At 39.8% G+C, this 19,188-nt stretch overlaps 1 protein-coding gene across 3 annotated transcripts in view; it reads right to left on the reverse strand.

Annotated features, from left to right (window-relative positions):
- fnbp1l (formin binding protein 1-like) overlaps positions 1-19,188 on the reverse strand; it is a 57,800-nt gene that overhangs the window by 13,854 nt on the left and 24,758 nt on the right. For all 3 annotated transcript variants that reach the window (XM_030433715.1, XM_030433713.1, XM_030433714.1), the window contains exons 2-9: positions 8,942-9,057; positions 7,175-7,225; positions 5,596-5,743; positions 4,443-4,505; positions 3,022-3,126; positions 2,149-2,277; positions 1,818-1,964; positions 1,398-1,622 (exon numbers count right to left, since the gene is read on the reverse strand). In XM_030433715.1, coding sequence (XP_030289575.1) covers positions 1,398-1,622; positions 1,818-1,964; positions 2,149-2,277; positions 3,022-3,126; positions 4,443-4,505; positions 5,596-5,743; positions 7,175-7,225; positions 8,942-9,057 — 984 coding nt within the window. The remainder of the gene's footprint in view (positions 1-1,397; positions 1,623-1,817; positions 1,965-2,148; positions 2,278-3,021; positions 3,127-4,442; positions 4,506-5,595; positions 5,744-7,174; positions 7,226-8,941; positions 9,058-19,188) is intronic.

Raw genomic sequence — 19,188 nt, forward strand, 5'->3', positions numbered from 1 at the left:
GAATACCCATAAATACGTAAAAACAGTACTCAATGTACTTTATACTGCTACTTTTATCACTGCTAGCTGTGTGTGCTCTGATCCTTAAATATGTTAAATATGTTTAACATGTTTATTTTGTGTTTTTGTTTTTTCCAGTGTGATCCATACAATTGTATCCGCTGCAAAATAAAAAAAAAAAACATCTAAACGCGAGATTGAAGTTATTGCAACTTAATGAAAATAATGTTAATTTCATAATCTAATCGATTTTTAAGACCTGTCGAAATGGTATTTAAACATTATAAGGACCCACAGAAACAGTGTATGAACACAATTGAAAGGTCCCCTCTTTTCCTTATTACTTCTTTGGAACTAAAAATTAAACAGAAGTTATAATTAGACTCCCAGTGAGTCATAAAAGAGTCAGAAGCATGACTCTTGTATGACTTTGCTCACTGGATCAAAGCACTCTGATGACTTCAAACGGACTCATTCAAGCTTTTTAAACATTGCTCCAGAGCCCAAAAGAAATTACATGAAACATTGAATTGATATTTTTTGATGTCTCAAGATGACTCTTTATCAGAGTCTTGAAGAGCTGTGTCTGCTAATTATTTTATGCCACTTGTGAATGTCTGAAATGCCCTGAGCGTTTTCAAACCTGATTTTTGAGTGACTGACTGGATCCCACATGAACACAGTTTCGTCTGCCAAAGGTAGAACAGTTCAATTAATTTCACATGAGGTATTGCTACATTTCCTTTTGGGTCTGTGCTTTTCTCATGTGTTTGAAGTGGGAGGGGCTCCATTGGAAAAAAGGGATGTCATTTACTTCCACGTGCCATTCTAGATTTAGTAATCTTAGAATTAGAATCCAAAATCACTCTCATATTACTGATGAGGCAGATAAACTGAGTTTTTTAGTATCAAGATGAAGATGTTGTTAAGTATTTAATCATGAACATTTAATGTGATAGAGAAATACTAAGTTTTTAGGTGTTTTAAAATCCCAACTTTTCTGGAACACGCCTGCAATCATGTAGGGCACGGTGTGTTAAACAATTAAACTAACCCATATACACAAACACACACCCTTATCCATCACACAGGTTCCTGTTACTGTGAGGCAGCTGATGACGTTAACATAAACCAACAGTAGGTAGTCAATGATTACACTACATGGTCTTATTGAGCAGGTCAAGGTCCAAGTGTATTTCAGAAAATATTTGAGAGTGTTGTTATGAACACTGGAAAGGTGACAAAAACCTACAGCTCAACTACAATTAAGAGCTCTGGTGGAAGTAGTCTGTCATGATCAGATAACAAGGTTAAGATTATTTCATAGAAAAATGTTACAGTCTCCCATTAAGAATATGAACTCAGAGCACCTGACTCAAAACTACAAGTGATTATACCTTTGGTTTCTTCCCAAACAGCCACAACTTGTTCTTGGTTCTGCTCATATGTTTTGGGTCAGGTCGTGGCCCCGGGGCCCCTTCTCTCTCTCTTTCTCCTTTCGGTGTGCCGCTGATGGTCCCGTCTGAACCCGTTCTGCTCAGATTCTGACTAAAGTCCTCGAAGGGGAAGTCGCCTGGAGGATCAAAACCGGACTTAAACGACTCCACGACGATGGATGCATCCTGGGATGAAGGGACGATAAAAACAGAAGGATAGAGAGAGAGGAGATACCAAGCAGTTGAAAATAAATTCACATATCAACATCAACGTTCCCTCTTGCCTCTCTCCATGCCTCCAATATATTAAGTAAGAGCTTATTTCTTCAGGACACTTTTTTTTTTTTTTACAGTACATCCGTCCTCCAGTTTACTACATACCCTTCGCTCATCAACAGCTTTGGCAGCAGAAACCATTCCTTCAAGACATTTGGAGACAATTGGAATGACTCTCCGCTCTGCCTCCGCGAAGCTTCGGTACGTCTCTCCGAGCTTCACTGTCCGACGTTCGTCCATGTCCTGCAGGTTCTGTGATGGAATAAACAGTAGAAATATGGTGCAGTGCTGATACTCCAATAAGCCTCTAAACAACCTTTTTTTTTTTTTTTTTTAATAAATCAAAGTTTAAAAGTTGCCCTTCAACAGACGTGACAAACTAGTTACTCAGATTCAATGTTTGTTAGGACTTTTCTTGTGAAAATAACATGTTTACCTTGAAGATGTGCGGTATAGCGTTGTTGAAATGTTTCCACTGCTCTGCGTTGAAGTTCTGTAGCTGAGCAGCGTACTCATTCTTACTCTCATCAGCCATGTGAGTGCGCAGGTAGAGCTGGGCTTTGGCCTGAACAAACCAGTGCAAACATTAGAGCCACATCAGCTGAAACTTCAACAAACTCCTGTCTGTCCAACATGACCACAGAAAAAAAATGCATACATTTAATTATACTCTTGAACAAAGGGGACTGCTGCTGCGGAAACCCAAAGCCAAAACAATATTTTAAAGAAGGGAATCTCGTGTTTTAATAAGAGTCTTAAGGGTTCAAACATGATAAAAAAAAGATGAAGAAAAAAAAACCTTTTATCTTTATCTATCTCCGTCTTATGTTTCCTGTTATATTCCCCCGTTAAAAACTGCTATACAGACAGTGACTCATCTAAAACAAGGCTTGCTGGGCTGTGCTTTCACCTCTATATGGAAAGGTTTATTTTCCTTCAAGATTTAGCTTAATCCACGTAGTATAATTATACACTAAGTGTAGGGGAAAGGGAGCTACTGTATAATTTCATAGGCATCAATTATACACTGCCAACCTTAAGTAAAACTAAGCACTAGGCATCATGGAGTTAGTTATTCTGTTATTGAATATGGATTTTAATCCAAAAAAATGAAAGAAGTGTGTTCATTGTCTACCATGTTAGTAATTTAGCGATGGCTCATCCAATAATTTACAGTATTGAGTCATCTGCCCACTATAGACCGAGGGTAAACATGCTGGTACTGTCACTGATAATCAAAGAGGAGCAGCCGAGAACAGATGAATAAAAGTGGTTGATAGCAGGTGAGTCGCAGGTGGGCTCTTCCTACCTTCTCCACCTCCGACTTGGTGGCATTGATGTCATTATCTAATCGATCAAAGTTAATCTGGGATTTCTCTGCTTCTTTACACTCTCTCTCAAACTTCCTTTTACTCTGCCAGGAAGAGAGACAAAAGAAAAAGAAAGATGCATGTTGTTAGACATAAAGGGTATACAGGGTTATAAAGGGTTTTTAAACTACTTTTCATTTTAAAACATTTTATGATATGCACTGATATGAAAACTTTCTTCTTAGACACTATAGTGCCAAAAAGGATCAGATCTCCCCCTTAGAATTAAGTGATCCAACAGGATTAAACATTCGTGATCCCATTTACAGAACCTGCCTTCTAATTTGGATGGAAGAAAGTGGATGTTACACGATTCTTCGTTGCTATAGATGTTGACTCGAGGAGTCTTAACCTTGTCTTACATTTGACAATATTTCCTGTCATTTTCAAATAGCTCAAAGAGTCAATAAAACTACAAAAATATGTGAATGAGATGTAAAAAATAAGGGAAAAAAGCCAGCGAGGGAAATGAATCAGACAGAGAGAGATGGCTTACTTCCTGCCAGCCCATCTGGGTCAGATTAGTAGTGTAGAAAACACAGTGACTAGCTGAGACGTTACAGTCCAGTCACTAAGTAGTCACTATTAAAGTCACACAGACCACACACTAAAACACTCCCTATCACGTGCCACAGTAAAGTAACTCAACTAATGGGCAACGGGCCAAGAAATGTGACTAGACACGTATTATTTATAAATTTAACAAGCAGCAATTAGCTTTTCAGCTCTTATGGATTTGTGGTGGTTAATTGTAAGTTTTTTTTATTGAGCAGATTGTTTGAATAGAACTCCGCAAATGCAATTAAATGACCTCAGAAGTGACCGAATGGAATCTCTCTCTGGAGGTTTTAAGGAGCCAAAAAGAAGGTTGTCAAAGGCCAAATGTGGCACATGGGCCTTTGCTTTGGATTGATATAGGAGGGGCTCTGTGTGTGTGTGTGTGTGCGTGCGTGCATCCTGGCCCCTGTCCTTGGTCCCCATGGACTGGGAAGTTTGCCAGGAAGAAGAAAAGACACGGCTGTCTTTTCACGGGCGGAAACAAACAATCCAATATTATATTTTCTACTAATTAAAAAAAAAAACAGTGCAGACAAACCTCTGACATTAAGCCGATGTAAAACACAGTGACACAGAATTACTTACAATTTGTCACTTCACTAAACAATGGTATGTGTGGAATACTGCGGGGAAAAGTCGGTCCCCATTTGTCCTACAGTTACCTTTGTTTGCATTTCTTGCATTCCTCATGCAAACAAGTATGAGATGAGTACAGCTGGCCTTGGCTAACAGATAATATTTACACTAAACACTTGATTTTTTTCTCTTCATCCCTCCTCCTTCTCCCTCCTTCCACACTTACGTTGTCCATCTGTTTCCAGCTATGATCCAAATACTGCTGGGCCTTCCTGCCCTCCTGTAGATGCTGCTCATACACACACACACACACACGAAACATTTATACAGAAACACAGGAAAAAATATAAAAAATAATGTATATAACAACACATTCATATGCACATATGCAACATGACTGGACTTCACAGTTACACAATACACAATACAATCGTGTGTGGAGAAATGAGCTGAGGCTTCATCCACAGTCCTATGACAAAAGCAGTAAAATAAGAAACTGCACTGAAAACTAGTTACTTATTGCACAAGCCAGTCATTTCGCCTTAATCAACGTTTTTTTGTTTTTTTTTATTCTTAAAGAATTCTTATTGATAAGCCTTGGGTTTTGAAACGTTAGTTGGACAACAGGAGCAATTTGAAGAAGCCACTTTAGGCTCTGGGAGACTCCAGCACTTTTCACAATTTTTGACATTTTATAGGCTATACGATTAATCGTGCAAATGATCGGCAGATTGACCGCCAATGAAAATAATCTTTAGTTACAGCCCTAATCATATAGTGATGTTCAGCTAACATGAAAACACTCACATACTACTTTTAAGACTCAACTCAAAAGACTGTACTTGAAAAATAGATGGTTTTCCTTTACCAAAAAAGAAAAAAAGCCACTGAACTGCCAGCCTTTAAGCAAATATTGGCAACTAAATCAAGACAACCTCTCATTTCAGCCTTAACTTATAGATTGTTGACTGTAAGATTGTTCTACCATTTCATTTATCTGAAGATACGAGTATGACAACCAAAAACAAGCAAGACCATATATATATATATATATATATGGAACATTAGCATGTACATGGTCTTATGAGTCATTGAGTGAAATTTAATTGAATATCAGGAAGAGGGCGCTGTTCTTCCAAAGCATTTTGATCTCAAATTTTCAGCAGGAGGTGGCAGAGGGTGAAGACAGATGGTTAACGTGACTTTAAACATCTTTATCATCTTGAGAAAAGCCAAACAGAAATCAAAAAGTGTACACGGGTAACACAGGATACCGAGGGTGACAGCAACATCCGTTTTATGGCAGGGGGCAACAGGTTTGCTGAGAAACGGCTGAGTAAACTGAGAACCTTGAAGTCTGAGCTTATGTGTGTACTCACATGCTTCCTCTCAGCTTTGAGGTCTTGGCTGTACCTCATCAGCTCTCCGTACACTTTATGAGCCATCTCCTCTGCCACCACCTCCCTCTGACCGGCATAGTCATTGAGTTCATTCAGTATAGAGTAGAAGGACAGACATGACGTGAACCTGCAGACACACATTGAAAATGGGATTAAACCTGCATGCACCAAGCATCCTCTCTGGTCTGATGCCAGATGCATCTGCAGACATACTGTGTCGATTGAGAGTTTAAACAGGAACCTGAATCTAAAAATGTTTCGTATCTAACGTATCAAAAGTACAATACGTGCAGTAATTATGTGTAGTCCATGATGAGATATTTTACATTATTGCATGAATATCCTGCTTTAGCCTTGCAGTGACTGTACACATCCTTTAATTTAGCATATCATATTGTTAAAAAGAAATACAATTTTTGTAATAAGAAGAAACAACAAGAACAAAGCAACACATTCAACTTAGATTTGCAATTCATTTCTTCACAGATTCTAAATTAATTCACAAACTCCAGGAATCCATGTTTGTATGTTGGTCCTGACACAACAGACATTGCAAACCAGACGTCACATCGCAACTAGTAACAGTGGTGTACCTGTTGATTGTTTATGCCAAATTATCAAGACAGTGAGACAAAGGTAACTGAAGTGGATATACACAACTGTGCTCTCTTCTAATCCACCAGACTACTTTGATAGAAATGGTAATTTTGCCCCGTAGGAAAACACGGGTGTTGCTGAACTACAATGTCTTCGAGTTAGTTTGTTTGTGTCTTTAATGGAGTAATACATCTTAATAGGCTGGACGGGACTGGATCCCTGAGAGAGGCAGGTGAGATGAACCCAGAGAATGTGACCTCTCTCTACCTATCAGCAAGCCAGACAGTGCTGCGGTGCTACTACCCTAGATGCCCGCGGGGACCTCTCTGAGCTTTACAAGCTGCCGTTGTTTTTCTGCCAATCCTGCTTGATCTGCATTAAGTAATAGTAATATACTTGTGTTGCAAATGAATCTATTGGAGCATACATCACGAATATGTGTAGTTGCCCATGTGAATAGTTTTGAAGTGAAATATTCGCAGGCGAGTAAGAACGATGCATACATGAGCAGATCATTTTATAGACATTATATTTCTGTGTAGAATCTGTGCTGCTTGCGGCTTAACTTCATCACTTTAATGTAAAATGGGTTACATTACTCCCTGCAGCTCATTAAATATATTTACAGTTTTGTTATAATGTGCCACTTTCACAACAAAAACAGTCCAACATCATCCTAAACATTGTATCTGTAGTGTGAAAGAGTGTGTCTGCTTTCTAGGTAAAATGTTCCTTAAGGACACCTAACACTTGCTTAGTACACTGCAACCTTTTTAATAGCTCAAATGACACCAGACACAGAATTTGCAAAACGACATCAAACCTTGAGTCTGAATCCTACAGATGAAGTAGTATTATTTTGTAAAACCAGAGGGATAAAAAAATACAGTCTAGCAGCATGCAGACAGTCAATAAATAAAAGCATAAAGACACATTAGAAAAATCCTGCAAGTGTGCTCACCTTGGCTCCTCATCTTTAGAGCGTTTTGGACAGTATTTCTTCACCAAGTTCCTGATAGGAAACAGATGGAAGCAGACGGAGATGTTATTGAGAATTACCACCTCACGGTTGTTGAAGTTTACATCCATATCTGTCCATCTATATGATCACCAGATTGTCAAGGTGGAGAGCCAAGATTAGTGTCACCAACTCAGTGTCCAACCAAACGTAAAATATGGTCACAGTCCCCCCTTCTGTTCCTGAGTTGTGGTGCTGAATAATGTCCAGAGTGATTGTTTATAAGAAGAACATTAGGAAGCTCACAGTGAAGTGGACTTTTTGGGGGGATTTTCATGATTTTATCCTATCAGACATTTGTGTGACATTCATAACTAGCAGACAAATTATTGACTTATGGCCAAACTAGAATTATTGCATTGCGACTGTATGCCTCAGTGCACCAATCAAGTTACTGTTTCAGAGCTGTGGCACTGAATAATGACCAGAACCTTTTTGACTGAATATTACAGTGCATTTAACCTCTGACCTTTTGATATTAAATGTCATAACGTAATTTTCCCTATGAGACATTTGTAAGTCAAATTTTATTGTAATTATTGGATGAATTCTTGAGTTATGGGCAAAAAATGTGTTTTGTGAGGTCACAGTGAGCTTTACCTCCGACTTTTTTGCCATCAGATTCTAAGCAGTGCATCCTTGAGTTGTAGTGGACATTTTTCCCAAATTTGAAGAAATTCCCAGAAGGTGGTCCGAAGATATGATGTTCACAAGAATGGGACGGTTGGACAACACAAATACATAATGCTGGTGCTTAAAAATATGTTTTGTGAGGTCACAGTTACGTTGATCTTTGACCATCGACCACTAAAATCAATAAAGGTAATCCCTGAGTCCAAGTGGACATTGACACAAAATGTGAAGAAATTCTCTCAAGGTGATTCTGATATATTGTGTTCACAAAAACTGGACTTACACATACAGACAACCTGAGAACATCATGCTCTAAGTATTTTATAAAGATGAATAAAAAATTCAAACATCAAAGTCTCTGCCTGTGTGTTGCTTCAGGCTCTGATGGTACAGACTGCAGGGGAGCAGCGAGTTAATGATTTAACTAGAGAGCCCAGGGGGTGTGTGAATGCGTGCGAGTGTGTGTGTGTGTGTGTGTGTGTGTGTGTGTGTGTGTGTGAGAGCGAGAGCGTGTGTGTGTGTGCATGTCTTTCAGCCTGATTTATTGTCTGAACTACACGTACTGTAAAAACGTGCATGTAACAACACACACACCAGGGTCAATCTTTAATCATTCTTCACACCTCTGTGCGTGTGTGTGTCTGTGTTTTTTGAGGGGAATTCCCCACTTTGAAATCAAAGAGACTGGTTTTTAATGAGGATTACTGGGTTTTACTGGGTTTGTGTCTATCGAGTCATCTCAACAAGCGTTGGGGCATTGATTTAAAAGCAAATAACTAATAAATATACCACCAGCACCTAGCTTGCCTTTATTTCACGTTTTCAATATTCTCCTCCACTGAGCACTGATATTGTTAAATGTGCATTTGAACTCAAGTACTACGTGGATGTGACTGAAACTGTCAAAACACATATATTTTTCTTTCTAGGTCGCTACACAAAAACATTTAGGAGTTATTTAGGAAAACTGTGGGGCATACTAGTTTGTTTTCAAGCCAAACTATTCAGTGATATGATTTGTTTTACATACTGGAATGTGCTACTTTATGTGTGTCTTTACTGTTAGTGTGTTTGTACCGTAGCTGCTTGGCGTAGTTTTGCTCTATGTCCAGCCTCTCCTTGACAAACTTTGCGTACCGCTCAAGAAAGTCGATCCCCCACTGAGTGTGTTTGTCCAGATTATCAAACTGGTCCTGAAAATGAAAGAGGAGGAAAACAAGACAGAAAATAATTCAGATTAATGACTGAGTCGGCAAATCAAGAGAAACATTTTTATCAAAACACATTTCAAAGGATCTTAAAAATGAATGAATACAAAGTAAAATGGAGGTGCCTTGACTACTGGATGGAAAACTCTTCATCTTTTCCAACACGTGGGGTTAAAATTCGGGGTGACTCAGCAGTCTGTCTGCATAAATATAAGTCAGTTCTTATTCACACAAATAAAAGACACATGTCCTCCTAACAGTGACTCAGCGCTAAGAGTTTTGTTTGTCTGCTGTGTATACATACACACATCTAAACCCAACATGTGGCAAAGACTGCAATCCATATTAAATTAGAACAGATGCAGATTCAATTCATGCATAACAATCATTACATGGAGCCAAAATTATGATCAATATGAGGATCAAGTGTTGCCAAGATGAAGAATATAGTTCTCTACTAACGGCCATGATCCAAGCAAATCACACAAGAAAGCCAAAAAATAAAGAATAAACTGGAAATCAAAAAGAGTTTCCCTCCCTCATTGCTCTTCATTTCTTCAATCTCATTATTATTTCAGCTGTTACATTGAGACTGCAACAAAAGACTATTTTCATTATCGATTAATTGCTTATTTTGTCCAGCCAACATTCCAAAAGGCAAAGACTCTTCATTTACTGTCATAAACGACAAAGAAAAGCAGCAAATCCTCAGATTTAAGAGTCTGGAACCAGCAATGAAACAATGACTCAAACATCATCATAGTTTTCTTTCAATCGTGTACTTGATTAGTCGAATAACAGCAAGACATTCAGTAAGACTTTGACCCCTTCACATCAATTGTATATACATGATGTCAACAAGACGCCTCTACTTTGTTTTGGTAAGTCGTTTGCGTGCGTTTTTCCAGGATAGACAGGCAACAATACCGCTGTTCAACTGGAGAAACACAATCATTCACAGACCTTGAACACACACACTCACAACATACACACACAGGAATTATAACAGCTGGTTTGTTGTCAGATGTCTATTTGTACTGACAATAAACATCTCCACCCTCTTCCCACTGTGCTGTGTGTGTGCGTGCGTGTGTGTGTGTGCGTGTGCACGCTCTGGACAGGATACCTGGATAATAGGTTTACAGTCATATCTAGATGTAGTTTAGTGTTAAGTTTTATGTAATGATGGATCTTAACCAGTGTTGTGAAAAAAACTAACAAAAGTCATACTTGAGTAAAGATATTGTGTTAAAATGTAACTTTTATAAAAATGAATCCAATTATCAGCACAACTAGTAACTCAAGTCATAAATGCAGTGAGCACAAATATTATCTGCAAAATGTAGTGGAGTGAAAGTATAAGGTAGCAGAAAATGGAAATACTCAATTAACATACAAGTAACTGCAAACTGTATGTACTCAGTTACATTCTATCACTGGTCTTAAAATTATTTTGTTTCTTATTATGTTAGCATACAGGGCATATTCACAATGAAGTCACCAACATTTCTAAAGGTTACCTCCTGCACACATACTGTAAATGCATTCCCCCTTGAATATCTTCAACTAACAAAATCTAAATTACTGTGAAACTATTTTCAAAGTGAAATGCTAGATTTTATATGTATATGTATATCATCTTGGAACACCTTTTGCTTGCCTAATTAGTCCATTACATTTCACAATTCATTATTTTTATTTCTTGCTGATTTCTTGCATGTCATATCATGATCTTCTTCTAATGTAGCTGCCATCAATAACTGTTTTTAAAAGTCTGTATTGGTGCATTTAAGGCCACTCGACATCTCAGACATTGTTGTTGTACAGCAGCTTTTTTTCATCCAATTTTCCAAATTGTTTTCACAACCCAATGTTTTGTTAGTCATCTAGATTTGAACCTCCAGCTCATCAGTGCATTGTTGTCTGGCATCAGTGGTGATATTTTGGAGTCAAATCAGTCTTATCACAGGATGCTAACTTTACAGACATCATTCAGCAAGTTTCTGGATAATATTCATAATCTCCTGATATCAAGTGAAACCAGTTTGCTTTGGAATTTATTGGCTCTGATACAAAGTCAGCTAAATATTGTGAATACAGTAAAACATTCAAGAATTTGTGATCCCAAAGGACAGATCAAATGTCACTTCAGCGTCCTCACAAGCATAGAAACATGATTGTATCAGGCCTAAGACAGAGCAGATTTTCTTTCAAACCTTTGTTAACTCAGGGTAGCTTCACAACGAACACAATGTCTGTTTCAGCAGCACTCACACACATTCACACAGGGAACCTCGCCAGTACAAACACCATCTTATCTGTCGCCCACTGTGGTTGTTTATGGTTTCTTTGGTTAAGGGCACCACAATGGTTGCAGTAAGGGAGGGGCTGCTCATTTGCTTCTTAACCCTGACCTTTCCAGCCAGACCGGAGATCAAATCTGCACCTTTCAGACCCACACACTGATTGCTGGGACACTGCTGTCCACCAAGAGGCAACTAAGCTTTCAAAAATTAATCCGGAATTAAAAAAGTTGCAGAAAACATATCTACTCCACTAAATGTATGGGCTTTCATAAATATGATATGAAATCAACAAATTGATCTAAATGTGGAGATAAGCTAAAATCATGATACCCATTAAGTGTGCAGCAGTAGCTACCACTCTATGTGCTTAGCTCTGCCTTTTCTGTGTGTGTGTAAACACAAACCAAGACCTCGACGGGAGCAAATAAGGGTTGCCAAGGGGAATACGAGACAGCTGACCTCCTTGTGTTTTCAGTTATCATTTTCTCTAAATACAAAGACAGCAGGGAGGTGTTTAAAAGCTAGGCCAAGCAGCATTGTGTCTTCTGTCTTCAGCGAAAGACAACACAGGACAAGTTTCAGAGGCATTTAGTTGCCATAGGGTTGGTTTCTGTCACACTAATTAGTGTTGTTGTATAATATTCATATTATTGAATACTTTACTATAATTAACCATCAACAATTTGCTAAATCTAGCCTAGCTAATGCCCAATTCTTAAAGTGGGTGCATGTAATGTGTGGTCAGAATTTTAACATTCAAAAGAAGAAAGTGTATTGTGAAGAAGGAACAATGTTGACTTTATTTCTACAGCCTCTACGTACTGCGTTGTGGAGATGTTTACTGACGTTCGCATGCTGTCTACCAAAAATACCATTTTTTACTGCAGGAGCCAATATTCTGATATCCCCCGTAGTTTTAGTTGAGAGATGTAAGCGAGAAGTGAGCAGACCGCAACTTACCACTCTGTTCTACTTTTTCTAATACATGACTTTACTCACTTTAATCAATCAATCAATCAATCAAGCTTTATTTGTTTGGCGCTTTTCATACAAAAGTAGCGCAAAGTGCCTTACAGAGATTTAAAAAACAACAGATTAAAAAAAATACAACAGCTAAATAAAATCAAGAGAAGAAACCCCCACAGATATGCACAGAGACATACACTAATACATACACACTCATATACACACTCACACATACTCACGCAGACACACCGACCCACCCACTCACACACTAGCTGTCACTGTCAAGAGACATGGCCGGGCAACGAGACCTGAGGCGCTAAAAAAGCTACTTTTGAGGGCCAGCCACACTGAGAGAGATCACGTTCCAAGGCCGCAGGGAGGCGTCGCCACAGAGACCACACCAACCCGGGCAGACAGGAGGCCCCGCACCAAGGTGCAGAGCCCTGTAGCCTCGCGGTCCGAAACCGTCCACAGGACAGCACCCCCAGCGGCGGACCAGAGACAACTCCCAGTCTGACAGGCCCCCATGAGGAAACACTGGAGATTAAAACATGACAGACTAAAACGCTAAAATAAAGCAAAAAGCATAGAGGCTAAAAACATGAGGGACTAAAAAATCACTGGGCTAATATTTTGTGAATGTACCAATAGTCATCCCCAGAATATTGTCACAATATCGATAGATATTTTTGCCAAATGCATGTTTAATCGTATTTTGTGTTCTCACCAGACCTATCCTCTATGAAGTGCTTTTGAGGAGTTTAACATATTTACATTGTGTATTGTGATATTGCAATGCTATTTTAAGGCTGTGTCGCACAGCCCTAACATGCAGATATCTATTTATAGGGCCAGCTAATTGTAAACATGAAGACATAATAAAGAATCCCTACATGATCCTCCATCGACCTAGCTAATGTGTCAGTCTAGTTGTAGTGCAAAACTGCCCTCAGCTCAGTGTTAAAGATGACCCAGAAATTATGAATGGCTGTTTGCAATTTTAATTTCTAATTAGTGCCATAATTGCATTGCTATCTAGCTACATACATGAAAACTTGCGGATGGGATGGACACAGCTTTATATGTATGCAATTCAGCTTGATTATCACGCTCATATTTTCCTGTGGTTTTGTTCATCCACAATACAATGAGGTTCACTATAAGTAGCCATTTTTATACGGGGCAGCAAGCCGCCAATTTGCCAGTCCTTTTGGTGGTTAGGTCCACGGTTTTAGACAGAAGGCCATAAATTGAGGGTCTGTTTTGGTCCGCCGATTTGCCACCTCGGAGGGTACACTTATTTCCGCCTCGTCTGCTATCTAAAACCGAGGCGTCAATGTGCTGGCCCCTGCATTAGATGGGCAGAGGTGTGGATGACCTGCACTGTTGTGCGACCCATAGCCGGAGAGTTTTAAAACCAGGAAACAGCTGATCACAACAATCAGTCCGCTTCATCCGCCGACATTAAAATGAGCAACTGGACAGCCGCTGAGATCCAGAAGATGCTAGCGTCTCCTCGGTCTCTGTAGCTGTTTGGTTGGGTCAGCTTGTTGTTGTGTCGGCAAGCTAGGAACGGTCGCTACTTTCAAATTAAAAGCCCCCCGCTAAGAACCCAGTTCTGAACTCCAATGTGATGCAATGTAAAGCTCTTATTTTGAAGACAAATTCGTTGTCACTGTTCACAGCCCAACTTCGAGCTTAACATCACGTCACATGTTTATGCCTACCCCGGTGGCGGCTTTTGAAAAAGGGGGAATATTACGCCTCCATTTTAGAAAGACAAGGCAGCACATTGCCGTCCTTACCTTGGGGCAAATGTGCCACCCTTTCTATCTAAAAAGGGCTACTGAGGCCTGTAACTCGGGGAATATGTTCCCTGTGATCTATAAAAAAAAAAAAATGTGTCTGATTCACACACTGAGAACAAGAAAACACCAGCAGTCAGAAGGCAGCCATCAGAGAAGAACAGACTGAATAAATGAAACCACTGAGACAAACAAACAGACCCCAGCATGTTACAACAACCCAGTGACTGTGTGAAACATGGACTGGCAGAGTTAAACGGCGTCCATTGGTTTCTGCTAGGCTAAATGCCAGTTTTAATCAGTGAGAAAGAAGTTAAAAAAGATCTCAGTGATGCAAACAAGTGCCACGTGTCTAGAGGCCAATTTCAAGCATATTTTGTAGTTCAAACACAGATTTAGCCCCCAAAGATGCAGCCAAGATGTGACAAACAACAGACAGCAACAAAGATAAGCAGCTGCACTGCAGGATGTTACACAAAAACATGTTAGAATTGCTGTTTGTCATCTGCATCCTGCCGTTCTGTTGCCATCGGATAAATGCCTACCAGCCCCAGGCCTGGCCTGCAAACATGCCCGTGCACCTCCTTTTAGCCAGCGTGTCTGTCTGTGGTTGCGTCAGCCTGCGGACGGTGTCTATGAATAAGTAATAGAGTATGAGCTCATCCTGTAGTTTGTGGCAAGCTGTTCACAGAGTGGCTCACTGGGGAAATGACAACATCTTTGGGCTCCAGGTCTCTCAGCTCGCAGGAAAAGTAGGAGGAGGATGAAAATAATGAGGATGATTTAAGCATGACTGACTGCTGCTGCAGCACCTGCACTGTAACAGATCCTCTCTTTTCGGAGAGCCCAGTATCGCAGGCATCAGGCCTCCTACTCTGGTATGAAAGCATAAGGTCAAAGCTGCTAACCTACTAATGATATGTAATTGCTAGGTTTATTACACAAGTTTACAACTGAAAGTATAGATAACTGAAAACCAAAAAAATGCATAGTTACCTCCTCAATAGGTCCCAAAAGTAACTATTATTAATAAACATTTTTTTGGATGCTTTGGGGGGCTACTCCTCATAAAATGTAGGCCTAAATCTTATCTGTGTTCCTATTTGAATCCAATAAACATATACTTTTTAATCATTTTTCCTTCCTAAAGGTGCCCTATGTAATCTTTTTACGGGTCAATAAACAAACAGAGAAAGGAAGAGCTCATAATAAAAGGAACACAGTTTGTAAGAACTAAATCCGGCCAGAAGAACTAAGGCTATATATACAGAGCCAATTGAATTTTATTATCTCGAATTGGAGGAGAAATTTGGTCTAGAATCTCAGTTGGTCCCATTTTTGATCAATGGTGCGATAGTTTACAGATCGAGGCTTAGAGCCTTTCCCACCAAGCACTAAAACTGATTTTATAGGTTCTTAATAAGGGGTGCACAACGCTGCGGGAATTCACAAGGAGTGAAGAAATTAGGGGTGTCAACGTTTACAATTTTTTCTACACGTGTAAACAGGGCTTCTAACCGACGTGTACCCGGTTACACGTCGGAGATTTATGATCTCTTTCTATCGCAGTTGTGGTAGCACCGATGCCAGCAGCAGTCTCTCCCTCCAACTTGTTCGGGTGTTTCCATCGCAGGTGGTTTAGCATGGATCCCGTGCTGTTGTTGTAAGCCAACTTTGCCTGACATAGCCTACACTCAACTTGATTTCCACTGGCAGTTTGTTCAAAAAACACACAGTGCTCCGCTTGTTGACCGTCGCCATCGTGTCCCCCAGTCAACTTGAAGTGAGGTGACGCGACACTGGCTGTGGCTGCGGGTTTTTTTTTTTTTATTTTTTATATCAACGTAACATTGTGCCCCATTCATCTATCATGTATGCGGATAACTGCGCTAGTGGGAACATTTAATTGTATAGTTAGTTAATGTTATTATCTGAAGCTTTCAGGCAACATTATCTTACTTTCACTTTTAAAAATTGCGTCCGTCCAATTTTTCTTCGGCCGTCGGTATCAATTTATAGCGGGTCGGCTCTGGTACGGAATGTAATCTGTGCTACTGTCGGAAAACGGGTCGGATGCGGTGACCCGTGCAGGCTCTAAGTGACCATTTTAATCCTCTAGCCAATTATCAAGCTAAATATCCAACATGCTAGTTAACGTCAAAGACTGCGGTGGAAGACGACGGTAAAATATTTCCACTAGATTTATTTATGCCTGAATTTTTAAGCTGTGGCGGCTTTTATTTTGCCGTGGCGGTGCGCCACAGTAAATTACATGTAGAGGAAACCCTGAATAGTATATATATTGATGAGAAATGAACGAGGAGGAGGAGGAGGAGGAGGAGGAAAAAAAAAGACGTGTAAACGGTTATTGATTTTTCTAAACGGTTATGATTTGTTATCCGTGTACCCGTTTACACGTGTAGACGTTGACACCCCTAGAAGAAATATTCAGACGGACCACGATGTCAGTTGATATTCTGTATGAAAACCTTAACAACATCCAGTACTGTATGACAAACATCACAACAACTTCCTCAACAACCAAGTTAAGGACCAAGTTAATATATGGCTTTATTTTGCTCAGCGGGTCTATGTATGAAAAGGAAGAGGGGCATATCAGTCCATATCATCCAGTAAGAATTAGGCTATAACTTCTGCCATTAGAACACAATACAATCTTTATGTGGGCACATGCCTAATTGGACACGTGACACTGTGACTGCTTAACAATAATATTTGTTTTCTTGCCACATTCAAACACATAAATGGGTCACAGGTCTACTTCTGCTGCGTTTCTCACTGAGAGCCACTGCCCCGCTTTAATGAGCTTCGATCTCAGGGTGGAAGAATAAATTAGTCATTTAGCTTCCAGACGAGGAGGGCTGAAGACACCCAGTGGAAAGTCTTCTATACACCCTGATAACCAATCAGACAGTGAGACAGACCCAGTCCAGCCAATCAAGGAGCCACACAGCCTGTGCACATTCCATGGGAGAAGGGTTAATTAGCATTGAAAATGCTGCTAGGACAAAAGACTAATTACTGAGGCATTCCAGAGCAGAGTAGACACACACACACACACACACGGCAGAGACTGGGTGGGAAATGTCAGCTTGTCTGAAACACTGGCATCACCATGAAGACCCCAAGGCTCTGTCTGTTCTGTGTATTTGTGTGTGTGCCCCTGTGTTTACTGTATCTATCTGTGTTCATCTTCCTCGAAAACAAGCAGAAAAAAGAAGGCTTCTTCCAAGAATGTGATGGGGGAGAGGAGAAAGGATTTGTTTGTATGTGTGTGTGTGTGAGTGTGCGTGTGCGCACTGGATATTGAAGGGGGAGTTGGAGGGAGGAGAAGAGTGGCATTTGGAGAGGGATTTTGAGAGGGGAGGCAAGAAAAACAAGAGGAAAGTAGGAGGAATATTGGACATGGAGAGCAGGCCTGCTGCTACATTTCTGTGTACGTTATTTTGATCTCCAACATTATTTCGATCACATATCAAATTATCAACATTTAATTAATTGATTAAATGGCAATCTTAAGTATTAGGACTGATTCACATAAATCTTAGAGTACTTCGTACTTCTGCATAATTCAACAAAGGTATGATTTGAGGTTTTCGACTTTTGGTTGGACAACCTTTGAGTGCAGACCAAAGCACATAGTTTATAACTGTTTATTACACACACACACATTGCTTTTTCCTTGCTGAGAGCATTTGGATTTGAATAGACTTGGATTTGCTGCTAAAAAGGTTGTTGTGTTGAAAAGTCTCCAATTGCCATCTATGGGCAAAACGGTCAGGAGCTCTGGCACGCTGTTGACTTCACCCCCCTCACTGCTCTGAGGGCAGGAAGAACAGTCAGCAGCTTTTTGAACCAGTTTACAAACGCTCCACTAAAGCTTTTTCATCAAGATTGCTGTATTAATACCTTCACAACAGTTCCCTGATGCAAAATCAACAACAAAGCAGGTAACATGTACAAGTTTAGCTTCAGATCAACTTAACCTGAACTGAAACCTAATTAACCAGGTTTAAACTACTGTCAGTTAAGTTTTATTATGGATCTCACTGCTTTTCTTAAAAAAGCCTGCCCTACTCATCCTCTGACTGGCTTACCCCAATATTATGCTAACCTAGTTTAGATGCAGCACGATGCATTTAACAGTACCGTTAAATGTTAATTCTGAGGGAGTATGAGTTAACAGTTTGAGTCATGCATGGATGCCATATTCTCTGGTTGTGTCTATGTTTTTCTTCTGTTTGGTTTGTAAACGATAAAGCAGTGACTGTGCTGATACAGAGGATTATAAACTGCTTCTCCAGTAAACAGACGACTTCTTCAGGTGTCGCAGCTGGGTCTCTGGGCTTGGGAGAGCAGACAGTCCGGATACCTGCAGTTCGGGCTGCCCCTTGACACACAGTGTGGAGAAATAAAGGACTGAACCAGAACTAATATTACTTGGTTTTGGCAAGGGGAGTTGTCACTAGGCTGCCTCTCCATGAGCTGGCTGTTTGTTTTACAAGCCACGAGAAAAAACAGACACAACCAGCAGCACTACACATAATACAGCTTTATGCAATAAAATGTGTCATGATGTTATAAGCGAGCAAACAAACCACTTTAAGCATTTTGAATAGATCAGTCCATAATGCCAGAGATGGTAGTTGAATGGCACATATGTGTGTTAGTTGAAAATAAAAAGTTGCTAAAATACTTTTTTCAGGAAGTGTTAAAGTCTTGGTCTTTTGACCCCCTAAGATGTTACAAAACTTCAAGAACTGATAAAAAGCGCTAGTGAACAATGTGTAACACGAGAAAAAGAAGCGACAGTATCTCATTTTCCTGTAGCTCTGTTAAATGTGTCACATTGCTCTGAAAAGTCACAGAAGTGCTGATAGCCTGTTTTATAGCTTTTAATGTTGCTAATTGGCACTTAAACAAACAGTGTTTTAAAAACACTGTTAACAGCTAGTTCAAAACTGATCTTATCTATGGTATTTAAAAATACACATCTACAAAACCCTCCATCACCATTT

The sequence above is a fragment of the Sparus aurata genome, chromosome 11, assembly GCF_900880675.1.
Source record: "Sparus aurata chromosome 11, fSpaAur1.1, whole genome shotgun sequence".
Lineage (NCBI taxonomy): Eukaryota > Metazoa > Chordata > Actinopteri > Spariformes > Sparidae > Sparus > Sparus aurata.